The sequence below is a fragment of the Rhineura floridana genome, chromosome 15 (assembly GCF_030035675.1).
Source record: "Rhineura floridana isolate rRhiFlo1 chromosome 15, rRhiFlo1.hap2, whole genome shotgun sequence".
NCBI classification, from domain to species: Eukaryota; Metazoa; Chordata; class Lepidosauria; order Squamata; family Rhineuridae; genus Rhineura; species Rhineura floridana.
The window spans coordinates 13,674,748-13,693,268 of record NC_084494.1 but is presented as its reverse complement, the minus strand read 5'-3'; the positions used below and the strand labels follow the sequence as shown (position 1 = coordinate 13,693,268).

Below are 18,521 nucleotides of genomic sequence, written 5' to 3'. Positions count from 1 at the left end.
AGCAATGGAAAACCAGGAGATTTTACACAGCTTCCTTTAAAACTGCAAGAAGAGATTGGAAATGGTTGGAGAAGTACGGCAAGGGAATGGCTCTATCTCGGGTCGTCGTCCGCTCCAAGCCATCCTTTGTTTCTCACTCCCAAAAGTTTCAATCCGGATCAGAGAGAGCAAAGTGGGGTGGAGGGAAGAAAGGAGAGACATCACTTACTAACTTCTGGAGGACAGCAGATAATGAAGGATATGTTATGTTAGTCTGGAGTACTATTGCATCTCTCACAGCAGTGTGTGTGTGTTTAAGTATAGCATTTCTGGGGTTAACAATAGAGATGAAAAGGGAAATGTAGAGAGAGTGTTGCCCATGTTAAGGCAAGCCTAGAACATGTGGCCAAGGCACTCTAGCCTTCCCTACTAATCTCTACGGTATTACATAAATGTCCTTCCACCTTGTTCCTAACTGAAGTATCGATTCAAACCAGATGAAAGCTGAAGGTAGTGGCTACAAAAAAAGATGGTGAGGAACTGCATTCTAGTTAAATGGAATGCTAGCAGACTGGGACCAGCATGTGAAGCCCACCTCTATTCCTGACCATGGGCCCTTCTGGCTAATCAGGTTTCCCATCCCTCCCTTTAGGACCTTCACACAAATCTTTTTTATCTCAGTGAACAGGATCAGAAACCCACACATTTCTGCAAAATAAGCAAATTTGTTTACTTGACACTTGGGTGGGGAGACAAAAATTATAATACATAAGTCACAAAGATCCTTTAAATTTAGAAATTTATTTTGTTTAATCCACAAGCTTTATAATAGCTTTAGTTTTTTTTTAAAAAAACAAAAACAAAAAACCCCAGTGAGAGAACATGACAATATCCAAAGTTCAGGCCCTTCAGGCTTTCAGAGATCATTGCTCTGAAAGTTACACACTATTCCAAAGGGCCATAACAAGAAGAAAAAAAAAACTATGAATGGGGCAACAACATTTCACAGAACAAAACTGTATGCCAAACTCTGCTGAGACTGCTGATCATGGGAACTAATTAAAAAAAAACAAAGAGGGAGGGGGTCGGGGAAAGAAAAAAGTACAAATTAAATTCCAACATTCCAGAATAACTCATTACACCATTACAAACCGACTGTGTTCTGGGAAAGCAGCAGGTTACCAGGTAGATACTATCCTCAAATACTGATCCCAGCCTTAAGCATAGACAATACAGGCAAATAGAGAAATCTGGGTATTTGCAAGTGTTGCTATGCAGTTTCTTTGTTAACAGACCACAAATGGCCTAGGGCAAGAACTCAGATTAGAAACTTCACAAGCACTTGTACTATAGCATTTCAGAGGAACTGCGGGATCTGTAAGCTTTATTTTAAAACTTGGGGGGTGGGAGAAATCCTTACTGCTTAAGAAAATTCTAGTGAAACCATATCAACTGTTGAAGGTCACTAGTACACCATGAATGCTTTTTTCTAATGAAGATCCATGCCCTTTTTTTTTTAAAACATGGTGAACTTCAACCTAGCAATTATTACAACAAATGGTAAAGTCTAAAGCTCAAACACATTTTAGCAATTTGAAATTGAGTACAAACCAAACAAAATGTACATTATATCAAATGCTGCTTCGGCCTAAGAAGGTGGAGACGCTTGCGCCTTCCTCATTGACCTCAGAGCCTTCTCACGCAGATGCTTTTCCAAATCATCCAGGTTATCTTCTGCTTCACTCTCAGTCTCCTTAACGCAATGGAAAGTCAGCAATTACTTCTATAGTCACAGAATGAGCCTGAGTTAGATTTGGCCAAACAGCAGAAACTTGCATGATATAACAGCAAAATTCTTAGGTCTTTAGACTAACATTAGGAATTCTAATTTGAGAAATCAGACATTATAAACAGGAGCGATATACAAAACAGAAAATGGTATCAAAACATCAAAACTTCAGAAGATTTTGGTAGAATACAATATTTGTTGTACACTGGATGGAGGACCTGTGGCCCTAAAGATGTTATTGGACTACAATTCCCATCTTCTCTTATCACTGGCCACTGGCTGATAAGAGCTGGACTTCAACAACAGAGAGGGTCACAGGCTCCTCCTCCCTGCTTTACAAACTGGAAATGGACTGCCTTCAAGTCGGTTCCGACTTATGGCGACCCTATGAATAGGGTGTTCATGGTAAGCAGTATTCAGAGGGGGTTTACCATTGCCTCCCTCTGCGGCTGAGAGGCAATGACTGGCCCAAGGTCACCCAGTGAGCTTCATGGCTGTGTGGGGATTTGAACCCTGGTCTCCCAGGTCATAGTCCAACACCTTAACCACTACGCCACACTGGCTCTCTGCTTTACAAATTAGCAGGGCCTAATTCTCAAATCGCACAGTACAGAGTGCCCAATTGTGTATTATGGGATCTTGACTGCATTCTGATGTGCCTCTTTAGCAAACGTTCCAAACGGCCTCCCCCATTTTGTACTGTTACTATAGAAACATGTCACCTCCATTTCTGGGACAGCAGCTACACTTGCCTGCTAGGGCGATTAAAGGCTGTATCCTTATTTATTATTTGATTTATATCCCGCCCTTCCTCTCGACAGGAGCCCAGGTGTTCTCATCATAGCTCCCATCTCAGGTTTTATATCTGAACTATGAAGAATGCAAGTTTCAATACCCAGAGAGAGAGGTCAGATAGGCAGGAGTGGAAGTGAGTCTGTGAACAACAGCCAAAAGGTTGTTCAGCGGAAACCCCAGCCTGGGCCTTTTGGTTACTAGTCCGTTTCCACAAGAGCCTCACCACATATTTCTAAACCATGCAGGCTATAAAATGTCTTCCTAAGACAAAGCTTTGAAGGATGCTAAATATTGCAAAAAGGTGTCTGCACCTAAGATCACAGAGGCTGCAAATGCCTGGAGTATAGAGCCCATGGGTACACATTTAAACAAAGGTATACTTAAACCATACAGGAAGAATGCAAGCCTCATGTGCAATGCTATAATGGTTTTGCAGCCCAGTTCCTGGAGTCTTAATATTTGACAATGTTAATTAATTTCCACCCCACCCCACCCAATACAGAAAAGTGCCCTATAACTATTTTGAATTAAATATTCACCTTTTTGGGTTCTAGATTTTTCTCTTCGTCTTCCTGTGCAGGTGTGGTAAAAACAGCCATTGCAGCAGCCACGGCAGCCTTCTCTTTCTTATGCTTCTTGTGCTTCTTATGCTTTTTATCCTTTTTATGCTTCTTATCCTTCTTTTTCTTCTTCTTTTTGCCACCCCCTTCCTGATCAGAATTCTGTAACGTTACACAGTTTATTCAAAACATTTATATCCGCATTTCCACAAATAAAGACAGCGTACATGGCACTTACATTCTAGACAACTCCTTGCCAGAAGTCGTTTGCTTGTACAGCAACATAATAAGGCTTTCACAATTGAAATAAAAGCACGAGGGCTCCAGTTAAAATAAAGTAACTGTCTGTTTAGCTTGGCAGCAATTTACAGCTGCATTAGAACTAGCAAATATTGTTTTGGTCAGCACAGTTGATTAAGCCATGTGCATCATTTGAGAGGTGGTCACCACACTTTCATTAAAAGATACACACCCTTACTGGTGATGGACTTGGTGTTGGACTTTTAGCCTTCTTTGCAGGTGCTGGTGGTGACCAGTGAGCAGAGGGCGATCGAGACTGAGCAGGAGATGGAGGTGCTGGATGTTTCTTGGGAGGTGGCTCAGGAGATCCTGAAACAGACCTGGATGAAGAACCCCTTCTCACAGAATGTGGACTTGGCGTGGAAACCCTTTGAAAAAGAGGTCAAGGGAAGACATTTAATACTATCTAGAAAATGCAGCTAGCCTAGCAATAGGCAATGCCTTTTAACTAGAATCTATCAGTTGAAAGACTTTGAATTGTTTATTAAACCCCTCCATGTAAAAAAGGTAGATGTAAGAGCACAACCTGCTTTCGTACTATATGATGCCAGTGTACAACAGAGGTTCTACTCTACAATCCTTCCATTCCTCAACAGCCCCTTTTAAACCAGCAGAATGTTGAGTTCTGTTCAGAATTATGCAATTCAACTGAATATGCAAATACACAGTTGCTTTACACACTAACTGAAACTTCACAACTGCTTTCAATTTTGCAAAGATTCCACCTTAACCAATTTCTACATTGACATCTCCATGTGGATTCAGGCCCCTTCAGACATATGGGAAAGTCATTTGTATGGTTAGCAGGATTTTTTATTAATACACATTAAAACTGTACATAAATATATGTAAATAAATTAGATATTTTCCATATGTTTTATCTATAAATAAAAACCATAAATATTTAGTAAAACTATTCACTTCAAATAACCTCCAAGATTTCATTTCAGATTTTTTAAAAATTCCAATACATAATTTACCCATTGCTCCAATTGTAATTTTGGAACCATTGTAATTTTTTCTTACTTGCTCTTCTAGTACCTCTAATACTTTCTAGGCTTGTTTTTTTTTTTAAAAAGGAAGTTGTTTCATCCCTTTTTTGCCACTAAGATATGGTCAGAAACCGACATATTTCCTACCATTTTTAAATATTTGAGTAAAGTCCCGTAGAGTACAAACTGCAGGATCTATTAATAACTTGTATCCTATAAGGAACAGTTGATTAGAAATAAGCTTACTTATTTCTTACTAGTTCAAACTAGTCATACTCAGAGTAGACCCAGTGAAATTAATGGACACAACTTAAGTCCATTATGTTCAATGAGTCTACCATGGGTAGGACTTAGCTGGATGCAACCCTGTGTTCTATTATGAAATCTCACATCCCAGTCAGAACAGAACATAAGCTTGTCCCATATAATTTCCCTATTAAATACACTGAACAGTGTGCAATATTCTCAGACTCTCCTTAGTGGCTTATCCCAACGGCTTTTCAAATACAAAAGGCAGCCTTTTAGCTGCCCATGAATTCCTTACTTTTTTGACTTTTTGGGCTCTGGGGTCCTTGAGACTCTCCTGATGGGCCTAGTGCTTGGCGATAGAGACTGCCTTCGCTGAGGTGAAGATGAAGGTCCTCTTCGCAGTAGCAAGGGACTTCCAGAAATATGGGAAGGCCTAGGCTGTGGGGAAGGTGAATGTCGCTTGTTCTGCAGAGGGGAACGGGTTTCACGGTTGGATCTGCTGGGTGGAGATCCTTTCCTGTGCTTGGAAGATATCGATGGTGAACGTCTCTTTGCAGGTGGGGAACTTCGTTTTGGTGGTGGAGAACGAGAGCTTCTGAGCTTAGGTTGTGGAGAAGGTGATGCCATTCGTTTGGGAGGGGGAGAAGCTGTTCGCCTCTTTGGAGGTGGTGAAGGTGAGTATCTTCTCTGTATTGGAGGAGAATATCTTCTGGGTGTGGGAGAATGCCGGCGAGGTGGTGGTGATGGAGACCTTGGAAATAAACACAAAGAGTAATTTAAGAGGCATATTATTTCCAAACACTAATTGGTAAAGCAAAAAAAAGCTAAAAAAAAAATATGGGGGAGATAATGCAATTTTACTTTACCATAATTGCCACAGTACAACTAGATAGCAAGATCATCTAGAATTTATACACAATTTTCTAACTGTTCTAAATCATTTTTACGATCTTATGCATTTGAAACTCAATAGGTAATATCCAGCATTGTGCAAGCAGAAATAGAATTTCCCCTTCTTTACCTCCCCAATCTGCTCCAGATGCTCCTCAAACCCTCTAGAGCAGCTCTGGGGGGAGCAGGGGCGCTGCAGAGAAAAGCAGAAGAAAGGGAGGCCCCACTGACTGAGCAAACATCTCTTCTGCTCGTGATCAGACATAGTGGAGGTATCATCTTCTAACTTTTAATTATGCTTTTGTTTACTGGTTCTTTGGGATATATTTATTGTTTTTATCTTTTGTAAACTGTCTTGAAATAAGATATTATAAATGATTTTAAATAAAATAAAGTGCTTAAGAACCTTCAATAGTTAAGTACATTTTTTTAAAAAAATTCACGGTTTTATTGCCAGTTTCCAAAGAGTTAATATTAATGTCTGTATTAAACGTTGATGAAAGATCATTTCTACATCACATCATCCTTTCTATAAAGATGTGCATTTTATATAGACAAGTAACAAGAACATTACCTTCGGCGTGGTAATGAAGGTGACCTACGCCGTCTTGGAAGAGGAGCTGGAGAAGGAGAGCGCCGTCTTCTGGCAGGTGGTGGTGATGGGCTGCGCCTCCTCCTACTAAAGGAAGGAGAGAGGGAAAAGGCTCAATAGACAGCTCCCATAGAGATATGCACGTGTACATGAGAGCCTAAGGAGCTGCTTACTACTGGTAACGCAACACAATCGTCCAGCTGCAATCCATTTACAACAGTTACCACTCAACAATCAAGTTGTTTTATTATTATTAGATTTATTAGTCACTCGATATCCAAAGGTCCCCAAGCAATTTACACAATGTTAAAACAGAAACTTATTAAAGAGACACTCTTTAAAAACATAACAATAAACAGAACAATAGCAATAGCACCCCCACGCAGCACAGGAAGGTTTGGCAGCATATTAAAACACCACCTTAATATTTCAAATGCCTGGGAGAAAAGGTACATCTTTACCTGGCACTGAAAAGATGACAACTACGGGGCCAGGCATACCTCACTGGGGAGCATATTCCACAGATAGGGAGCCAGAACTGAAAAAGCCCTCTCCCTTGTCACCACCCTCTGAGCCTCGTTCATATGGTCCTATTACCGCTCTCTGTGGCAGCCAGCAAGTTTTTAAGGCCAGGGCTTTAAAGAACCAACATGCCTAACTTTCCATGGTACAAAAAAATATCACCTTGGGTGACCAGGCAAGCAAGTTTTAGAAAAAAGAGAGGGAGAAATAGAGAAAGGACCAACTTTCTAAATTCACAACAACTACAACAGCCTTGTGAGAGCAGACAGGCTAGCAAGTGTGTCTCTCTCAAAACCTTTCAAGACTGCTTTAAAACGACACATAGATCAGCTGTCCTGCTGCCATCAGGGCCTCTTTCCTCCAATCACAATTTATTTATTTTACAATACAATCTTGTATTGTCCATGGCAGCGGTACATGGATCAAAAGCAACAGTGTTGACCAATCCACCTCATGCTGGTGTGCTAATAGCAATGCAATTCCTCAAGGCGCAACGCTGCAAAGGCACACAATTTTCTAACAGTTCTAAATCATTTTTACTAGCTTATACATTTGTAACGCAATAGGCAAGAAATCATATTGAATGCTTCCTTCCTGGCGTACACCTAACAAAAGAACTGAGCAGCTAGAAACCTGCCTAGGTGACAGGCACAACTGCAGTGCACTTAACCAGATTTGTGCAAGACTTGTCTTCAATTCTGTCCAGAAATTGGCCTTCCTTTCTTTTATTAATGCAGTGGAAGGGGGGGATTAGCCCCTCCACAATCTTAAAACTCCATTTGGAGGGACTCTGCCATGACAGTTCGATCTTCTACTCCTCCCACTCCGCTCTCCTTAATTCCATTTAACTCTCCTTAATTGCCACTTCGATTGTTTAACTGGCTGTGTTTCTTATTCTTTTGTTTCTTGTTATATTCTTGTTTGTTTGGTATGATATACTGTACCGTGATCTAAAACACTGATATTCAGAGAGAAGAAATTGGCTTGCTCTTTCCATTCAAAGGCATATGGTGGAGGTGATCAAACATTCCCTTGCAGTCATCTTTGCCACCCCAGAAGCAGCTCTGCAGTTCTCCCCACAAACTTTTTTTTACTTTGTGCCTCTACAATAAACTCTCACCTACAAGTCAAGATCCTTTTAATCACACAGATGTGCATGGGATAAAATCCCAAGTACCTACATTTTAAAAAATAATAATCTCCACCTTTGTAAGTGAACTGTGGTCTCAGAAATATTATAGCTGTATTTGTACAAGAATAATCCCAAAATCTATATCCCAAGATATAAATATATTATCCTGTGATGTTTCTAACAATGCAGAAGCTGCTGCTGCTCTAGTAGTAGTGACAGTAATAATAATACTAATAAAAATAAAAAAGTACTACTAGTAGTAGCCCACTTTCAGTTTTACAGACTATCTATCTAAACAATGCCAAAATGTCTATCCTAAACAATGCCAAAAATCCTGAATGGTAACCTACTTGAATACCAAAATACAATATTATTTCCCTCGAGGCAGTGAACTCCGATAATTAAGAGAAATAGATTCTAACCACTCACTTCTGACTATTTGGAAAACACCAAATGTGAACTTACTCTATTTCTACTTTCACAACTGCAACTGTGGTAGAAGGTATCAAAAAAGGAAAGCCTAAGAAACACACGCTGCTTTCTCCTCCGCCCCCTCCCACAAGCTTAGCATCTCCCCATTTTACTTTTCATATGGTGGGGCTGTGCTGAAATAGGCAATGATTGCTGTTTTCAATAAGTTATAGTGCTGTTTCCAACTGTTTTTATTTAATGTCTTACTGGGAGCCATTCTGGGCTCCCCTTTGGGGAAGAAAGGCAGGTTATAAATTTGAAATAATAAATAATAATAAATGCAACCTTTCTAAAAATCCTTTAAAAAATCTTAATCCTAATTAGCTGATTAAGCTGCTAACTAACCTTTTAACAATTGGAGACTGCCACCTCTTTCCCATCTGCATCCTGACAGCAGTGGAGGGAAGGGGGGAAAAAGATGAAATTGAGAAGTCAAACATCCCAGAGTTACCTGCAAGGATGAACTAGCAGCTAGAAAGTCACTGAAGTTATAATTCTTATCCCCAAAGACACCTCCATTATGAATCCTAATGTCTGAAATTAGCCCAAGCCATTTAAGCGAATGGAAGAGCAGAAACTTCATAACTAATATGAAAGCATTTAGTTTACACATTAAAGTTCTGAATTTGGGGCAGGTGCTGGATTTAGTTCTGTCTGCAGAAAGTACAAAAGCACAACTAGTTCCAACTGATATCAATAAGGCAGCCAAGAAAGAATGACACACTGCCTGTTAGAAACAAACGCCATCACAAAACAAAGAAAGTTACCGAGGAGAGGAATCTTTCTGCCACTTTCGTGGAGATGGAGATGGGCTGCGGGAATGAGAGTGCCGTCGGCGTCTACCCACTTCACCATTCTTTACGTTCGATTTTTTTGGCCGTTCTTCTTCAGAAGAAGATGATGAACCAGAATCTGTAAGAGAATTAAAGACTCTTGCTCCTTAAATGCCGCATGATAGTGACGCTCTGCACACTGAAAATATTTTTAAGCTAGTATTTTTGCACTAATCTTTCTTTGAAAGCTTTTTCAATAACTGGTTTCACAGAAAATCAAATTCTGTTAATGAACCTCCAGAATAAAACAAGAATCAAAACATATCAAGCTTCCATAATGAGTAATTAATGGAGATTTTACAAATAATTTATACAATTATGTATTTGTGACTGATTAACAGGGTTTAATAACAAAAATCTTATGGGTTCCATTTTTAATCCTACTGGATTAAAAAAAAGGGTGGGATATAAATCTAATAAAACAAACAAACATGCTTCCTATCTGGATGGCAGTCCATGGATTCCCAACCCACACTCATATGGTTGTCCTAACACTGGCATGTTAGAGATGTTAGGGCACAGAAGCATCTAAGCCATACTGCACTAGACATTAGGTCCATAGATAAAGCTTTCTTCTATCATCAACCAGGTGCCATTAGTTCTCAAGGACAACAAGCCAGCTGTTTTTAAGGATATGAAGGAAGCACACAGATTTAAGTTCTTTCACTATAAGCCAGGGGTCGCCAACCTTTTTGGAGAAGACAGCACATTTCAAATTCTTTAACGTTCACCCACACTTATTGTGTAGTAGTATTTGCAGAAAATAACATCTATGGACTACCTGATCTCAGGTGAACCCAGCACAGGAAAGATACACCCCGGTTGCTAGGGAAAAAGGAAGGGCAAACTATGGAGATTCCAAGGACTAGAAAAAAAGACAGAAGCAGGAAAAGTGCACTAAAAGGGATTCCTATTGCCTGACGTCCAAACAACTCATTGGTTAATCACAGCTCTGACTGCACTCATTGACTAATAACACTGACAGGCAGGAGCAGCCAGGCTGGCTCATTTCACATAAATTGATTAAAAAAGTGCCTGCACAGTTTGCTCTGTTAAATTTTATTCTAGGAGGGCTAGAGACTTTTTTTTAAAATGAAAGCTCAGATTCTGGGCTACTTGCTGGGGGTGCCACTGAAGGTCTTCATGGCAACCTGGCACCTGCGGTGACCCCCTACTTTAGGCCCATATCAAGTGGGTGGGGTCACAGAGAATGCACACCCTTGAGCAATACAAGGCAATGATTGAAACATTATCACCTGGTTAAGATGCAACACTCTTCGTATAACTAGCTGCCTCCCTTGTAACCAAAACTACTGAAGATCCTGCTGCCTGCATTGTGCTTTCCCTGTGAGAATACATCAGCTGCCACTGGGCTGACGCTCAGCAGTCATTTCTGATATTTTGAATTGTGAGCTTGAATTGAACTACATTGTTTGCTGAATGTGTTTGTTTTTGCCTTATTTTGGTACTGTGTTCTTTGGTAGGATTATATGGATAGTAATGTTTGCTAACTTTTTAATGCTATTCATATTACTGCAAGCCACTGGAAACTCAACACTGTGAGTGAAATACAAGTTTTAAATCAAAAATCAAATTAAACCCTGGCTTATTTGTCCTAAAGTACGCAAAATAAACCACACATTCCCTCTCTCCTCTGCTGCAAGTGAAAACTTACAGGGTTACATCTCACCTGGAAAAATGGATAACAACCCCCCAAAGTTTTCAGCTGTGGTGCATAAGAGGGCAGAAGGGAGCATGCAGCCACAACATTCAGGATAATAAGTCATAGTTTATTACAATGAGATTGTTATGTCAAAACTGGGCTTATAGCTAATATATATTAGCCCAGAATACTCTTTTCTCCAACACTCAACAAGTCATGGAAGTGGCAAGTCACACAAAGGGCAAGCCACACAACTTCCAGTTAAGGCATTCTCTAGCCAATCAAGACATACACCAGTAACAAGCCACCTTCAACTCTCTGGGAAGGTGCATCTCATATTTTTAAGAACAACTATCTAGGATAACTATCTTACCCATAGATATCACTCTCCCCTTTAACCGGGCCCTTTTTTCATCAACAAGAGAACTGTTCCTCACACACACACCCAAACAGATGCAGTGTGCTGCAGAGCCAAACAGTTTAGGCTTAATAGCCAAGCCCTTTAAGAGTGTCTATGAAGGATGCCACTGATTTCAAAATGCATGATCTGGGAACAAATACTGGATAGAGCCAACACAGTCCACATAAAGAAATCCAAGAGATTTCGTCAAATTATAGGTTTGCAATAACAGCCATTTGTAACAACTCATATTAGTACCTTTTTTTTGGTACAATTATTTGTGAAGAGGTCCCAATGAACAAGATGGAACTCGTTTCCAAGTATACATATGTAAGATTCAGTCTGCAAAACTTTTAAGATACTGTACCAGATGAAGATTGCTGGTTCTGCCTTCTGTACTGTCGTCTTTGTTGCACAGAATCTGCAGCTGCCATTTTACCACCTTTGTCTTCTTCTGAAAAGTGTGCAAATTAAAAAAAACACTGAAATATTGAATTTAGAGCTTATTTAGTAGGAGGTACTCTTATACTGAGTCAGACTATTGGTCCATCAGTATTGTCTACACCACTGCACTTCAACCTTGGGTCTGCAGATGATGGACTACAACTCACATCATCCTTGGCCATTGGCTAAGCTGCCTGGGGTTGATAGGTGTAGTCTGACAAATCTGGCGACCCAAGGTTAAAGAATAGTGGCCTACACTGATTAGCAATGATTCTTCAGAGTCTCAGGCAGGAGCCCTACCTGGAGATGCCAAGGATTGAACCTGGAACTTTTTGCATGAAAAGCATCTGCTCTGCCCAATGAGCTACGGTCCTTCCCCCATATATAGCAATAATAGGAAACAATATTCACAGAGCACATTCTTAGGGCTCTTTCTTAAGACACGGTTATTTTACAGTAGTTTTGGAGCCTGAGGGTCTAAAGATGATAATGGGCACTGCTTGCAGGGTTTGAACTGTTGCTGCTATATCACTCTTTTGTTTTTGTTTGCTGTATTTTATATTATTCTTAAATGGCTAGCCCTGGATTTTTGTAAAGAGATAGATGTCCCACTAACCCTTCTCAATGTCACAAGAACTCAAAAATACCAGAATGTTTCCATATTAAAGGTGCACAGATATAAGTTGAGAACTTACCTGATTCTGACAATTCTACTTTTCTAGGTTTTGGTGCCGGTGAGGGAGATTCCCTTTTTTCAATACTTTTATGCTTGGGTGCTGAAAAGAAACAAGTAAACAGAATTCTGAGGAAGAGGCAGGAATGATTGACTGTATATATTGTAACTTACACTGCAGCTTTTTAGCTTCACAATGCATACATGATTCATCCCAGAAACATCACCATACTGGTGCAGATCCAGATTAAAAACTCTATTAGCCAATGAAAAATGACCAAGAGGCCCTAAATAAGTCTATGTCTCTAACCGTAAGCTACGGCACAGGAGTTGCTGCAAGTATAAATGATACACTGCAAGTAGTACTGAGCCCCTAGATAGGGCAGGAAACAAACAAGTCCATTTGAATTGAAAAACATAAATCTTCATTATTGCCCTTTGTGTGAAATGCTCCAACCACATCTGCTGTGCTGGAATCTGAATCCAGATCTCTTACACCCAAGACTACCACTATTGGTTAATTTACGATGGATGCATTTTTAAAAATCCATGATGGTATTTAATTTGCAAGTGTGCTATTTTTAAATGATATTTTAAGTGAAATGAACTGGCTAATTCAGCCTTTCAAAAGTTATTAAACACTCCTGGCTTGCCACCAACGCTTCCATTGAACTTCAGATTCCAAGAGAAGCAACCAAGATTGATCCCTGTGCTCATCCTACCTGTTTGAGAGGTGGCCCAAGCAAAGGGACATATCCCACGCCAGTGTTTCTCTTGGACATGGGAGCACAGGAGAAGCTGTGCCAGATGAAATAATGGTGCTACCATATCAAGTAGTATGCACGGCCAACATTACTTACACTGCTGAAGCTGCACATATTGTCTAGCACAGCATCTACTCTATCAGTCTTTTGAACATGTCGAGCTAATTCAACGCTGCCTTGGGTTTAACATACAGAAGTACACAGCCAGTATACATGAAGTTTAATGCCTGCCTTTTCTGGATTTCTAGCCTAGGGAAGTGGATCTGGGCTAGAGAATGGAACATAACAGGTGCTCTAAAATTTCAGGATTTATTGGAAGGTCTATCCCTCCTCTCCACTATGGAGATCATACCCCCAAGATACTCCAGCCATTAGCTGCTCAAGACCTATATGAAGCCAACTGCATACCGTAAGAGCGGCTTGGAAAAAATTACTTCTTTTTACCTGAGGGTCTACTGGGAGAAACTGAGCCTCGGGCTTTCCTCGTACGGTTTGATTGCTGAGGTGTTGGAGACCGGCGTGGTTTTGGAGGCGGAGTTAATGGTGGGGAGGGTCGGTGCCTTCGCCTAGGAGGACTTGCAGAAGGAGATAGTCTACGTGTTTTACGAGGAGGGCTAGACACAACTCTCTTAGGCGGCTTCTTTGGTGGAGATCGGGAACGTGAAGAAGAGGAAGAGGAACTACTTCCTGACAAAGACGCTGATGATCGTCTCCTCCTGTAAAATTCAAGTTGACATCAAGTATTCTCTTACTGAGCATGGTGAAATACCTTAAAATGTTTCTCACGAAGATCTTACTAGCTCCTACTACAATACTTCCAAGAACAGCTCAGCAGGACTTTCATTTGGACGCGTCCAGTAAACTTAACTTCCTAATTAGTGACAGGAAAAGGTTTCACATTGCTTAGGAGTTGGATGGTCCAGAAGCAACTTAAAGAACTGAATTAGCTGAACTGCATTTCTTCTATTTAAGAAATATTTCTGAAAAAGCCAAATCCAAGGAGATAAAAAATTGTTTATTTGTCCAAACAGGAGAACTCTTCAGTATTGGATACTTAGAAACTAGACTGATTTATCAAGATAAACTTAAAGCAGAGCCTCTAGAATTCTGCGGCACAATTTGTGGTCAGTTCTGTTGCTATTATGTACCTGCTGACTCCACCTTTGGCTGCAGAATTCCTGAGAACCTGAAAAAAAGAAACCCTACCTTGAGCAATTTAGTCTTTGGAATCAGTATCATACAGCTATACTTGTGTTAAATTTTCACAAGATTTAAAAAAACAAAAACACCAAGCTCTCAATATTGAATTACAACGTCTGCAAAGAATTAGTCAAGTGTCAGTCCAATTTGTGTGTGTCTGTAGAAAGTGAGCCTATGTTAATTATTTGCGAGGAACAATTTCAAACAGCATTCTGTGGGAACCTGAGTTCTTCCTCAAAATGCATCTTGGATTTATTACAAATCTTCCCCTGCAGTGTCAGGTACATTTGCCATTCATGGGATGACGACAGAGATCCAAAAGGAATGGCTGGTTTCTAGCACGAACTCTGCGCTCAGAATCCTCAGCACATGCACAGAACTTTATGGAAGAGATATGGTGGACAAGTTAATGTGGAATGTTTTCCCTTAAAAAAAAAGTTGGAATACCACTGTTCCAGGTGCAGCCTTTGTGTTTTCTGAAAAAAGGCTTCTTATAAGAAACAGTATAAAAGACAACTGTCCTCCAACCCCAAAACATTATGGTTTCTCACAGTTGACAACTGTAAAGTCAGATGCAAGAAGTTCAATCCTCCAATGATTCATTGTGAACAAGGTTTCTAAAATAGTTCAGAAATCTATATATTTTCTAGGAGACCTGTATGGTTTCACCACTACTGGATGAGATACTTTTTAAACACATAGGCCACCAGGAACTGTAGAAGTGATACAATGTTCATTTTCCCTTGATGCAAGTTTCATGATATTTTATTTAGTACAGTAGAGCCCCACTTTTCGGCATTCCGCCAATATGGCGGCACCAGCGGGGTGATCAGCTGGCGCGCGGGGAGCTCTAGCTGCCGTGCTCCAGCTGACAGCGATCAGCTGTCGTGCGGCCGCTAGAGCTCCCCGTGTGCTAGCTGATTGTGCGCTACATCTGATCGCTGTCAGCTGGAGTGCGGCAGCTGGAATACAGTAGGGTCCCACTTTCCGGCGGGGGCCTGGAACATAACCTGCCGTATGAGTGGGGCCCTACTGTATCTTCCTAGTGAGGGAGCCAGCACAGAGACAACCCCCCCAATCTTATTTGGTAAAAATTTCAGAACCAGTCGTGAAGTGGTGTGCAAAATAAATTGTCCACTTTCAAGTCTCTATTTAGTTTAGTTTTCATACTGCAATACAAAGAGTGAAGTAATTAATGACCATTTTCAAAGCAAATAGGGGACTATTTCTCACTCTCATCTCTGATTGAAGGGGAAAAGTGACATAAAGCATCTGAAATATTAGGACTTTCAAATATTACTACATCCTGTAAATAAGGTAACTCTTGCTTTTAAATTAGGGACTTCTTACCGTCTCACAGGAGATCTGCTCCTTCTGTGTCTGGGTGGAGGTGGAATGCGTCTTGGTGGGGTTCTTCTTCGAGGAGATGGGCGCCGTCTAGGGCTAGGCCGCCTCCTGGGTGAGTAAGACCTATCAATAAAATTCACAAATGTTCAGATACTAAAGCTTCCTGATTTATAAGGCCAAGGGCTTTGCCAAGTCTGCAGGGGAAGGGACTTCCTTATCAGTGGAGCAGCCAACACCAGTTTAGATATCACTGCTACAAAACGTGGTGCTAGAGGCATAATGGAGTTTCTGTGCACTCATCTGGCCACCCACCATCATTTACATCTGGAAGCACCACCTCCATAGCTTTGCTGCTGCAGGAAAGCAGTCAGACCATTCAAGAGTGCCTTGCCCTGAGGAAGGGTTCTTCCTCAGAACAAGGTATTCTGCCAAGGCAGCCTTGGAGAGAACTTGTGTGACTACTGTTTTGCTGCAACACAATCTAACAGTTGGCTATTCTTATACTTTAATAGTATTAGCATGCCTTGCTCTCCAACAGGAGTGGGGAACCTTTGGCCCTCCAGATGTTGCTGAACTACAACTCCCATCAGCCCCAGCAACCACTGCCAATTTAAATCTTCTAACCTGGATCGCGATCTATGACGCCTTCTTGGTCTTGAATGAGATGGAGACCGTGAACGAGACTTTGACCTTGACTTAGATCGGGATGGAGTCCTTTGGCGATTCTTTTCCTTTTCTTTCTCCCTTTCCTTCTTTGTAATTCTTTCTGGAGATGGCTCCTTAATATCTGGCACCGGCTCAATTTTAGGGACTTTCACAATATCACTGTTGAAATACATTTTTAAGTTAAAATAGAGATTACAATTGGGTGGGGCGGAACTTCACATACCTAAGGCTGCAGTCTGCAACACTTGATAGACACACAGCACGTAATTCTATATAGCACCCTTTATGTTAGCTAAGAACTCCGGCCAAAGCCATATGACTGGTTTTTTAAGAAGACAGTTGTTCAAGGCACTTGCATGCCAACAGCATCAACTCCCTGTTGGTAGATTATGCCTCAGACCCTCTGACACCTTCAGCTTCCATGATCTATCTCACGTATTTTATATTTTTCTAGTGTGGTCTGGTTATCTTCATCATGTATTCAAAAAGTAATGAAAGCATGTCAGAATGATACACTAATTTTATTTAGTTATTTAACAATACAGCTTTCTGAATTAGACTCATTACTCCATATAACATCTAATATTGAGTGTCAGAATACAGTAGGGCCCCACTCATATGGCAGGTTAGGTTCCAGACCCCCGCCAAAAAGCGAAAAACGCCAAAAAGCAGTTCAGCTGTAGCGCGGGGGTCTGGAACCTAACCCAATGATCGCCCCCAAGGAGAAGATCGGCTGGATCTTCCCCTCCTCCGGTGCAATCAGCTCAAGTGTGGGAGTCTGCACCAGAAGAGATCAGCTGTAGCGCTCTACAGCTGGTCTTCCCCTCCTCTGGCGAGATCAGCTGGAGCATGGGGAGCTTTAGCTCCCCCTCCAGCTGATCGCCCTGCTGGCGCCGTATTAGCAGAACACCGAAAAGCAGGGCACCGAGAAGCGGGGCCCTACTGTAATATGGTAACAAAGCTAGGAAAGAAAAAGATCTCAAGAAATAATAATACCTAGTAGATGTGGCCTCCTGGATCAAGGTTTCTTTCACTTTGACTGAAGGTTCTGGCTCAGGAGTCTCTTCTTTCTTTTCTGGTGCAGGAGTAACACTTCGGCTCTTTGTTTTATGATGTGGGGATCGGGAATGGCTGTGTTTTCTCTCTTTCCTGACAGGGGATGAGCGTCTCCTAGGGGAAGGAGACCTTGACTTGCGCCTAGGACAAAATCAATTTATATTCAGTTTATCATGGAATTAAAAAACACATTTTTAAATCCAATCCACTGACCATTTCAATTTAAGAATTCAGTCCAGCACTTCTACTGCCGACTGGGAAGATAAAATGCATAGGTGAAACTAAGCTTCAAGCAGAACATTTATACTGCAAACGTCAAAGACCACATTCTCCAAGAAAACTTAAATACTAAAACTTCTCTACCAGAGGTCAACGGCTTCAACAGATGCAAGGGTCACACGAGAGACTATCCACTCACACACAAGTAATTCATACCTTCTAGGACTTCGGGATCGGTCCCTCTTTTCTCTATTTTCTTTATCTTCCTTGTCTCTCTTATCCTTGTCTTCATCTTGTTTCTTCATAGAAGCCAATTTTTCCTGTTCAATCTGAAATAAACATCAATGTGTCCTTAATTCAGAAGCACAGGCTGAGAAATAAATGCTGAATCCATAGAAGGAGCTAAATATTAACACCACTTCATATTTATATAGTACTTGAGAGAGAGCATTCTGAATTCTTTACATTCTCTTGCTGCAGTTCTTACAACCAACCTGTAAGGTGAACAAGTATTACCTTATACTGGAGAAGGGAATGGCTTACCTGAAGTTACCTGGTGAAGTTATAGCAGTAACAAAATTTGAACTGGAGAATTCTTAATTTGTAGCTTAGTATCTTAAGGCCCTAGGCTACTGTAGCTAAGACACTTTGTTCAACCAACAACATAAAAAGCAGCACAAATGCATCCAAACTTGGAGGCTCAAGCAGCAAAACTACCAGGACAAAGATGTTCTGTTTGTTTCAGAAGCCTGCACCAATTTCAACTGTTACATGGTAACATGAACTTTAGAAGTAAGTGAAGTGTCTCTGACTTTGCTGTTTAGTAAATTATTAGGAGCCACAGATGAAACCGAGAGGTCAAGCATTGTAGGTTGACAGGTGTCGGCACTGGATGTGGAAGCCCCTATTGAAATCCCACCTCAACCATGAATCACACTTGGTTATTCACTCACACTAAACTGAACTAGGATGTCAATTAAACTT

The 18,521-nt window shown here is 40.9% G+C and overlaps 1 protein-coding gene across 7 annotated transcripts in view; it reads right to left on the bottom strand.

The window, feature by feature from the left end:
• Positions 1 to 761: 761 nt before the first annotated feature.
• SRRM1 (serine and arginine repetitive matrix 1) overlaps positions 762 to 18,521 on the bottom strand; it is a 34,277-nt gene continuing 16,517 nt past the window's right edge. For 5 of the 7 annotated variants that reach the window (XM_061596244.1, XM_061596249.1, XM_061596248.1 and 2 more), the window contains 14 exons: positions 17,754 to 17,866; positions 17,259 to 17,459; positions 16,221 to 16,421; positions 15,600 to 15,719; positions 13,494 to 13,765; positions 12,308 to 12,388; positions 11,536 to 11,622; positions 9,040 to 9,184; positions 8,618 to 8,659; positions 6,130 to 6,234; positions 4,960 to 5,415; positions 3,596 to 3,791; positions 3,103 to 3,285; positions 762 to 1,732 (listed from right to left, as the gene is read on the bottom strand). In XM_061596244.1, coding sequence (XP_061452228.1) covers positions 1,628 to 1,732; positions 3,103 to 3,285; positions 3,596 to 3,791; positions 4,960 to 5,415; positions 6,130 to 6,234; positions 8,618 to 8,659; positions 9,040 to 9,184; positions 11,536 to 11,622; positions 12,308 to 12,388; positions 13,494 to 13,765; positions 15,600 to 15,719; positions 16,221 to 16,421; positions 17,259 to 17,459; positions 17,754 to 17,866 — 2,307 coding nt within the window. In that variant the 3' untranslated portion in view covers positions 762 to 1,627. Of the gene's footprint in view, positions 1,763 to 3,102; positions 3,286 to 3,595; positions 3,792 to 4,959; positions 5,416 to 6,129; positions 6,235 to 8,617; positions 8,660 to 9,039; positions 9,185 to 11,535; positions 11,623 to 12,307; positions 12,389 to 13,493; positions 13,766 to 15,599; positions 15,720 to 16,220; positions 16,422 to 17,258; positions 17,460 to 17,753; positions 17,867 to 18,521 lie in introns of all 7 variants that reach the window. The other 2 variants (XM_061596246.1, XM_061596245.1) reach the window with 2 other exon arrangements.